This window comes from Phytophthora cinnamomi (genome assembly GCF_018691715.1).
Source record: "Phytophthora cinnamomi strain GKB4 chromosome Unknown Contig106, whole genome shotgun sequence".
NCBI classification, from domain to species: domain Eukaryota; phylum Oomycota; class Peronosporomycetes; order Peronosporales; family Peronosporaceae; genus Phytophthora; species Phytophthora cinnamomi.
In genome coordinates this window covers 228,100-237,701 of record NW_027151039.1, presented here as the reverse complement: position 1 = coordinate 237,701, position 9,602 = coordinate 228,100, and the positions used below count along the sequence as shown (strand labels likewise).

General features: G+C 52.1%; 3 protein-coding genes across 3 annotated transcripts; 1 reads left to right on the top strand and 2 right to left on the bottom strand.

Annotated features, from left to right (window-relative positions):
• Positions 1–691: 691 nt before the first annotated feature.
• On the bottom strand, positions 692–1,297 carry IUM83_17374 (putative endoplasmic reticulum membrane protein C16E8.02; the record flags this gene model as incomplete). The annotated part of the gene is made up of 1 exon (XM_067942326.1): positions 692–1,297. The coding sequence occupies one exon, from the start codon at positions 1,295–1,297 to the stop codon at positions 692–694; it is 606 nt and encodes a 201-aa protein (XP_067782482.1).
• Positions 1,298–1,825: 528 nt separating this feature from the next.
• IUM83_17373 (Transmembrane protein) lies at positions 1,826–5,517 on the bottom strand (the record flags this gene model as incomplete). The annotated part of the gene is made up of 7 exons (XM_067942325.1): positions 1,826–2,364; positions 2,452–3,849; positions 3,915–4,360; positions 4,438–4,609; positions 4,685–5,176; positions 5,262–5,422; positions 5,486–5,517. The coding sequence occupies 7 exons, from the start codon at positions 5,515–5,517 to the stop codon at positions 1,826–1,828; spliced, it is 3,240 nt and encodes a 1,079-aa protein (XP_067782489.1).
• A 907-nt stretch (positions 5,518–6,424) lies between these two features.
• IUM83_17372 (uncharacterized protein) lies at positions 6,425–9,016 on the top strand (the record flags this gene model as incomplete). The annotated part of the gene is made up of 2 exons (XM_067942324.1): positions 6,425–8,803; positions 8,918–9,016. 2 exons carry the CDS (start codon positions 6,425–6,427, stop codon positions 9,014–9,016), a joined length of 2,478 nt encoding a protein of 825 aa, XP_067782488.1.
• Positions 9,017–9,602: the final 586 nt, after the last annotated feature.

The following is a 9,602-nucleotide window of genomic DNA, read 5'->3' as shown; positions in this document are numbered from 1 at the left end:
TTTCCGGGCAAAAACGATCTACACACGCATCCCGTTCTGTATACCGGCGACGGAGACGTCATTCACTTCCGGCGGTCGGGCAGGCAAAAGCGTAACTCGGTCCGTGCCGACTCGGTTCGCAGCGTGGTAGAGCTGAGCTGTGCGGAGATTTCGAACACTGAACTGGACGAACGAAAGGACATCACACCACTCCCATGTGCCCTAATCGTAGAGCGCGCGCTGTTACGATTGGGAGACGGAACGTACAACCTTGCCACTAACAACTGTGAGCTCTTCTTGACGTGGTCTTGCTATGACCTCAAAAGATTTCCACAAGTATGGTCGTGGTCTACTACCATCGTCATCGTCGGTTGTCGTTGTGGTGTTCCCTCGGAAACAAGCTCGCGCTTGCTAGCTGCCATTAAGAAGAATGGGCCGACACTCGCTTGTGGTTGGCTGAGCATGGCGGTCTACCATCGCCAGGCTTCTTCTTCGTCCGCCTGCTTCCGCTGACGGCACCCGAAAATCGAACTACATAAGATCAGCTAATCAAGACCTAAAACAGCACCTTGACCAAGTTGAAGCTGATGACCACAGCACACTTACAAAGTTTTCATAGTCAAACAAATACCGAAACTTTGGTAATGCATTGAAAGGTAAAAAAGGCACCTAACATTCACACCCCACTCACTTCACCTTCAGACTCTGAAGTTTACAGGGTTTTGCTCGTAGCTCGGAACGCCTTAATGTTCTTCTTCGCCGCAGCCGAGACGCGCTTGTACAGCTCCGGGCGGTATCCGAGCGCGAAGAGCGCTTCCAGCAGCACGAACATGGGAGCCGTGACCAGCGCCTGGTCCAGACTGTCAAACAGCGCGGGCTTGCGGCGCTCGAACACTCCGTGGCCGATGAACTGCATGATCCACGCGAAGCAGTGCACAGCTAGAGCGATCTGCCAGCCTGGTCGGTCGAAGTGGCTGGGCGCGTAGTCCTGCACGAAGAAGTTGGCGAAGAGGTAGCTAGCGAAGACCAACACGGCGCCCAGCGATCCAGCGACGTGGTCCAGCTGGATGTACCAGAGCATGTAGATTCCAGCCAGAATGCAGGACGGGTTGAGCAGCACGTACTGGCCGTAGGGCAGCCAGGACGCGAAGCTCGGCGGCTCGGCGAAAGACTCGATAGACGCGAACATGCAGAGCGCCGAGATGAAGATCTGCCAGATGCAGGCGAAGTGGATGCACTGGTTGACCTTGTTGTCGTGGTAGGACAGGTAGAACGTCACTTGCTTCTCCAGGTCGAAGCGGTCCGCCCAGGCCACCATGTTGAAGATTTTCTGCGACGTGTGCACACTTGGGATTTGGGTTATCAGGCTTGAAGCGGATTCGCGAGTGAGCTCACTGACCGCTATCTACTGGCCGAGGCACTTACTTTTGCATGTGCACAGTGTTCTGTGGAGAGGAGCAGGGATTGGCTGAAAATGAGCCGATACCGCAATCCATTGGCTGAAACAAAGACACGCAGATATTGGACTCACCCGCCAAAACGGACTAAACTTCAACTTGGGCTTATACTTTGACCCTAGTTAGCTAAAGTGCGTGACATTCGGGAAGTACAGTAAACTTATGAACCGTAAACGGCTTCTGGGAGATGCTGAAGTGGAGCCTGCATTATTGAGAGCACCTATTGTACGGCATAAACACGAAAATGCCAAAGAGGTGTCGCACCGAATGGGAACTTGACTGAACCAGAGAGGTTGCGGTATCACTATAAAGTCAAATGCAATATATTTGCTTACAAAGGAATTGCAGTAAGAAATGCATTGTTTCTAATGCGTTGGGCTGCATGAACTCTAGGATGATGCCATTGCAATTTCCTCTAACCCTGATAGGCTCTTTGCAATGCTCTCTGCACCACTTACCAGGCAGTTGAGTAGCAGTTGCTCCTCCATGGAAATACGCTCATAGCGTTTGTCTGTTAGTAGCCACTCCACATAAGCAGATTTCATCTGGGCCACGACATCGGAAATGGAGAATTCTTCTACATTGAGAACATCGTATTCGCGTCGAAGAAACACCGGCGCATTCTCAGACGGGATAAAAGTGGTTGTGTCCTGTTCACCGGTCACATCAGCAGCTAAAACAACTGGAGCAACAGTTTCGGTTATTGATGCTGATCTTGACTCTTCCTTCTTGATTGGAATCGCCTCCCCAGCTTCTTGGCCACTTCTGGATGAAGGCTCCTGCCTAGCGATCAGCTCATTTCCCTCAGACAAATATTCTGACAAAAGTGCCGGCGCACGTGGTTTTACTCGTCGGTACACTTCCACCTCAAATTTTAGTCCGTGTTCAATTGCATCCATGAAGTCCTCGAACGACACTGTCGACCGGCCTGGTTTCCCCACCACATTCATAAACTCTTGAACGTAGGCTTTGATTTGACTCTCTTTTACGGCACAAGACTGCGCAAATATCGTACCAAGCATGATGGCGACATCATCCGCGTTGAGTTCGCCACTGCAATCTTTATCGGCTAGACGAAAGGCCTCCTTCATTTGCATAAAAACTGCCGTTTGATCAGGATCGGAGTATTGAAAGGTATCGCTGAAAATCATCTCCATGGTTTCAAAGTTGTCGCGCGCTAACGATTGAAAGTGGCTGCTCGAAAGTTTCCATTGGGTGTGGCAGTCAACGCTATCCTTTTCGTTTTCGTCGATATCGTTGCGGATGTCTGCAGGATTCAATTTCACCCGGTTTTGCCTGACTCGGAAGTGGAACCAACGCAGCAACTTGAAGAGCAAATAGTTGCTATTGAGCAGTCGATTTGAGAACTCAAGCACCCGTTTGTACTTGTCGGCAGAAAATTGGGGTCGCCATAGCAGTGGCTCCACCTGTGCTTCAATCAACAATTGACGCTGTGCCTCAAGCTTACTGGGGATCTGCACCAGCAACATGTTGCGGATATCTGCCATTGTAGCTTCGTCCATCTCAACCGAGCTAGAAAGGTGATGGCCGAATAAAGCATCAAACACTTTTTGGTGCAGTTTGAACGTATACAATATGTTCTGACGTAGTAGCGAAATTGCACTCTTCGGGAAGAGGAAGGTCTCAGCGGAGATGAAGATGACGACGGCCACCGACGTTTGCGCGAGATATGAGTATGAAGCGACGGCAACCGAGTTAGAGGTGTCGGACCCATTTGGATAGCAAATGTCTGTTTGTCGCAGTAAGGTATCAGATGCAACAAACGCGGCGACCATGCCGCCGTAAGAACCGTAGCCGCGTCCAAAGAATACGTACATACACATTCCCACCCAGATAAACATGACAACATCGGAGAGAACAATGCCTAAAACCTCAGGCTCGCATATTTGCACGAAGAAGAATTTGAAGACGGACGGAACAACGCTTCCTGCTACGACGCCGCCAACACGGTTTACAGTCGTTCGGAATGAAGTTCCCAAGTGTCCACCCATGATGTACGCAATGCACGAAGGAACAGATGCGCTGAATCCGTAGACCCCAACGCTGAAGGCCACACCTGTCATGATAGCCACGGTAATTTTCAGTGCCGTGATCCACAGCATCAGATCTGTGTAGTATGCCGGGTCGGTAAACCTCTTCAGCGAGGATCTCAAAAAGGACCGTACGCGGTGTACATCATTGTAGACTTTGCTGTTATGCGACTGCTGGAAGTTGAGAAGCGTGCTGCAGAAAGAGTTGAGCGAAAACAAAAACAAGTTGAGGGGCACATTTCCTGCGACTTCATCAGGCGTTACACCTTCTTTCCGCAGCGTTCGGTTTTGGACTTTGCGAAGCTTGTAGAGTGCCATTTCAACCTGATTGTCTAGAGCACCCAGCGATTTGAGGTCGAGATCTAGGCACAGAAGCGCAATGTCAATGCAATGTCTACTGACCAAGACAATGTGAATAATAACTTACGGGGTGAAAGAGCATCGACTTCGCGGGAAATCTCGTTGAGCAGATCGTTTGTTCGCGTCTGAATGATGTAAATCTCTCTCTTCAGAACTGCCATGTAGATCGTATGCAAACGCCCATAGTCCTCTAGGCACATAGCATAATTCAGGGTGCGTAGGTCTGCTAGCAGGGAACCAACCAGCTTAATGTAGCTGCGGGATATGGCGCGGTTAAATTGGAGAACATAGTGCAGCCCAAAACACTGTTCCCACCAGGCGTCATCTTGTAGTGTCAGCATGCGTCGATAACGAGCTTCAGTGTCGTCAAATTTGCGTCGAAGTCGAAGTTTGAGAAACTCCATGTTCTCCACATTCTTGTTTTTGAAACAGTACGAGTCCACGATAATGTTAAGGAGCTCCAGTAGATCCGCGGACGCTTTCTTCGAGTCCTCGCGTAGCTGAGAAATTGCACTGTTGGATATTGCATAATTTTTAGTCCTCGATGAAACTTATACAAGTATTGTACAGATTGAAAAAATACTACTCACAAGATTGGGTAGGGGATGCACATCGTAACGACTGAGATCAATGCGCCCAAGACGCCAACGATGGCAAATGTCCGTAAGTTGCGCAAAATGTTGCTGGTGTCGAAGAATTCGTCGTCAATGCTTTTCAGGTGGCCAGGGCTTAAAGGGTTGGCGGGATTGATGATTGTCAAAGCTGCACACAAAAAACAATATAAACATTTTGTTAGCTGTGCTGTAGGTACCCAGCTACTGTTGAACATGTACTCACTGAAGTAGGCATTTGTACCCACGGCATACTTGCGCGTGTTCAAGTGAAATGGCAGAATCATCACGGCGACAGTGAAAACGACAATCCATGGCAATGTCGCGACTAGGTTTGGGATGTTTATCCAGTATGCGCTTGAATTGAAAGCCTTGTTGATCTTGTAGTAATTCTTGTATGGGTCTTCAGACTGACTGTCAAACCTTTCCACTTCAATGAAAGTGAACAGCAGATAATTGTACAGCAGTGCAACGCCCACACCACAAAAACCTTGACAGACTTCTCGAATTGTGCCTCCCACGTTAAAAGCCATCGAGAACACCACCATAATCGCACAGTAACTGAGCCCGCCGAGGTAGTACCAATCCGGAAAGAACAGCCATTTCTTGTCGTAAGCGTTGGATGGATCGTATGCTTCGTCGCGTGTTTGAATAATTGACGAAACGATTACCGCAAATGACACACGAAGCGCCAATTCGGCATTGAGGCGGAATGACGCTGAAGTAAGATGTTCACACATTATCGATGAGCTTTACGAAGCAATTAACACCTCGGTAATCTGTTTTTTTTTTTCATGCTGTACCTGACAGTCGATGCGGACTTAAGAAACCTTTTCGCTGCTTATCAACATTGATTCGCAGTTTTGTTGCAGTATCGCTGGCAGTATCAGTGCTGCTTGTAAGCATTCGGGACCGTTTGAGCTGAGGGGGAGGTGGCAAGTCGGATACAAGTGGTACGACATCACTGTCCAGCACAATTTTGTTAGTCTATTCATTTACCGACCATACTTCAACATCAATGGAGTACCGTGGCGGTGAGTCCGTACTAGCGCTCTCCATGCTGACAGAGACTGTCATTTGCAGTCCAGAGCACGAATTGATGACTGGCAGTGTTCCTCCAGGCCAGAGGATAACCGCACGCTGCGAATTTTTGGCGCAAACTATCTTAAGCCTGTCTTGAGCCTGACGTAGTCGACGTTTTTTTGAAACGGTAGCTCGATCCTGGATTTTCATGCTCCTGTTAGGAACATTTTGGAATGACTAAACTATGCGATTAGGTAAGTTGCACTTATTGTGTTTGCATCGACAATTGTTGCCCTACATCTACTCATCAATGTAAAACCAATTGTTCTAGAAAATTATTGGATCCTGGTCTGTATATCGCTTTTATTTGAAACGCTGGCGGGGCAGTACAAGTACATATACTACCGCAAATAAATTGTAATGGGTCAGGATCACCTTTGCCACTTGGCACTGTAATTCAATATTTTTGCTAGTATTTGCAGCGTTGCCAACGGCGATAGCGGTAGTTGCTGTGCTATTGTCGAAGTTATGAGTGAAACTTCAGTACTGTAGTTGCAAGACGTACTTCCTGATTCACGTGTTATCTGGAGTTGATGATGCGGCGTCACGCTATTCCTTCACAGTGCGTTGTCGAGGGTTTGGCAGTCGAGACTCCGGCTCGCCTACCTCACCAACTCGCAGCCATTTCCGAAAAGCAGCAACGCTGCCAAAGTCTCTCGTACCCATTCCTCATCTGTAGCCATTTTGCCTCTCAATTTTTGTAGCCATCCCGTCTGCAGCGCACTTCAACATTGCCGTCCAATCGTGTTCCCCCCTCCGCCCTCTCACTTGCACAATCTATAGTCAACTGCAACTCCGCTGCCATTCGCCGGCATTTCAGCCAATCGCATCTCCTCCAGATCTGCCCCAACCGCAAAACCGCGCATTCCCGATTCCGCACTCCATGGGCGACAAGCGCGTGTACTCGCCGGCGCCGCTGCGCCCCTTCGTGGAGGGCGGCGCGCTGCTGGGCGACAGCCGCAAGCGCCGCGTGGACGCGCTGGGCGGCCTCTCGCCCTCCGTGACGCTGCGCTCGTCCTCCACGGGCGCCAGCGCGCCGTCCGTGCTGCAGATGTTCGCGGCGGAGACGCGTCTGGGCTCCAGCTTCTCGTCCGTGTCGTCCGCCTCCGCGTCTCTGGCGTCGTCCTGGGGCGCCCGCAGCGGTCGGGACCCCGAGCAGGAGCCGGAGCTGCACGGCCTGCCCAACAAGCGCTCGCGCGTGGCGCCCTACGCGCTGCCGGAGAGCGCGGAAGGCAGAGGTTCAACGGCCAGCAGCCTCGCCAGGGACGCCAGGGAGGAGCAGTTCGAGGCCTTGCGCGAGGACTCGCAGAACCTCATGGAGGCCATGAGCATCTCGCAGCAGAACACGCAGGAGTGCACGCAGACGCTCGAGGACAGCCCGTCGCTGTGCCTCCTGCGCCTCGTGCTGCACCCCGAGGTTGACCGCGCGGTCACGGCCTTCCAGAAGAACGCGCTGGAGAAGAGCGGGCTCTACCGCATCGAGATGCAGATGCTCACGCCGCGCGTGAAGCTCGGGCGAGACAACTACGTGGGCATCTTCGACAAGAAGACGTCGGGCGTGGACCCCGTGAAGCTCAGCAGGACCCACTGCGTGATCGAGACGGCGCTGGACCCGGACACGCACCGCCACGCCGTGTTCATCACGGACAAGAGCACCAACGGCATCCGCATCGACGGCGTGCAGGTGCTCAAGAACAAGAAGTACAAGCTCGCGGACGGCCAGAAGATCACGCTGCTGTCGTCGCGCCAGGGCAACGTGCTGCTGGGCTACGTGGTGGAGGACCCGCACGTGCGCGGCGCGCAGGAAGGCACCAAGAGCAACCAGTCGGCGATCCTGGCCGACTCGCAGGAGAAATCGCAGCAAGGACCGAACCTGCAGGAGTACACGCTGGGCGTTCTCTTCTCTGCGCCGCTGGTAGGGAAAGACATCCACGGCAAGTACCATCCCATTGCTGAGCTGGATGTGAAACGTGAGTACTCGATCCTCCAGAAGAGTCTGATAGAAGCCTCCAAGTTTGCCAAGAGACCAGCTACAATTAACGATGCCTCGGGCAACAACGGACCTGGTACGTTGTCCAGGATATACCAATGTCCGAGGCAAATTAGCGTGGTCGCGAAGTTTGCGAACACAGATACATTCCGGGCGATGGTGACGCTCGGCTGTCGAGCGCTTCATTTCTCCGGCCACGGTGACGAGAACCATCTCTACTTCGAGGATGGGATGGGACTTGTCCACCCGATCCCTCACAAAGGCCTTCAAGAGCTGTTTTCGGCAGGTGGAGGGGGAGGGGAGTCTACGCTGCGCCTTGTGTTTGTGTCTGCATGCTCGTCTGCGCCACTAGCGTACGCTTTTGTGTCGTGCGGCATCCCTCACGTCATTGGTGTGCGCACGAATCAGAAGATCGAAGACTACGCAGCTATCGAGTTCACGCGAGCGTTCTACTTGGCTCTTGCCACTGGCAAGTCCGTGGGAGCAAGCTTCACTATAGCGCAACAATCAGTCGCGAAGTCGCCGAACATCCGAGGGCCCATGGCAGTAGCTGAAAAGTTTATGCTGCTTCCGGAGGATGGTGACCACTCGGAGGTTATTTTTCCGTTGGCGGCTGTGGAATCCAGTAACACTGTCAATCTTGAGCCCATGAAATCGAAGCGGTACCCGAAGCTTTGGTTTGATGACCTGCCGGCAATGTGTCAAGGATTTTGCAACCGCTCCGTGGAAGTATACAAGATCTGCCTTGCGTTGATGATGACCCAGTCTCGCATTACGCGCCTTGTGACGATATGCGGCGAGGAAGGCATCGGTAAGACTGCGGTCGCCCACGCAGTGGCAAATTATGTCGGGCCACGCATTACTTCGGAGGGAGGTGTTCGCATCTTTTCGGTTGCCAAGCTTGCTCAAGATGAAATGGACGAGCATGTGGGCATGATGCGGCGAAACATCAACATCGCAAACGGCAGGTGTCGGGTGTTGAGTCGGTTAGAGACTATGGTCTCGGATCATTTGAAACAGCACAAGGCACGGATCGAATTCAATAGTCAGCAGATGTTGATGGTCTTAGATGGCTGCGACTATCTGCTCCGCAATGACGCTCGCCGCGACCGGTTCCGCGCGTTCCTGTCGGACCTGCTGACCAATAATGCCTCGCTGAAGATCGTGCTGACAGCGCGAACGTCCATCTGTACGGATGGCGCTGTCCGCGGTCATGGCGAGCGCTTATACACGCTGTCGAAATTCGACATGAAGAGTGCCACGATGATGCTCGTTAGTCTGATGAGCCGGCCAATTCGCGTTGAAGAGCTGAAGCACGCGCGTGCTGCCAACTCGACAGATAAGCTGGAGCTGATAGCTTCCCACCCAGCTCTGCGAGCTACTCAGGGTATCCCAAAGCGCATAGCTGATCTCGCTGGCAAGCTCAACGAGACAACCATGGACAAAATTCCTGTGGACGAGAGTGGCTTGAATCTCATGGAGTGAGAGTTCCTCTGCACGCAGCGAATTTGATCAGTACACTAGGAGGCTACTATAATATAGCGAGGGTGTGATGCACGAATTTCCAACGTTGCAACAAGCAGCTTCGCCGCGAGTCTATCGTGACGCCCCAGAGAATTGGTTGTCAGTTGAAGATGGGCCCCATACAAAAACAAGGTATTCGTCGCGTCCCACTCAGCACGTTCTCACAAAGCGTTCCCGATACGCCTCTCGAGTCGAGAGTCTCGACAGCATGGCTCGACCGCGATCGAGATCGACGCCTCCGCGTCCTACCAGTGCGATGGAGCGGCATGTGGCTGGCGTCTGCGCGTGTCTGAAGGAAAACGTGTATCTCTTACCTTCCCAAGCTTCGAGGTGCGAAGCAAGCGACGTCTATTCGCTGCCTGTACCGTGGATATCAGTGAGTTTTCAAGCTGAGTCTGCCGAGTACGCCAACTGCAAAGACAACCCACGCCAAACTGCTCAACACGGCGGTGTTTCCGTCACTCCAGACACCAACAACAGCATTCGAAGCACTGCAACTGACAAACCTTGTGCTCAGGGCGTTGGTGATGACCCTCATGCTTACGAA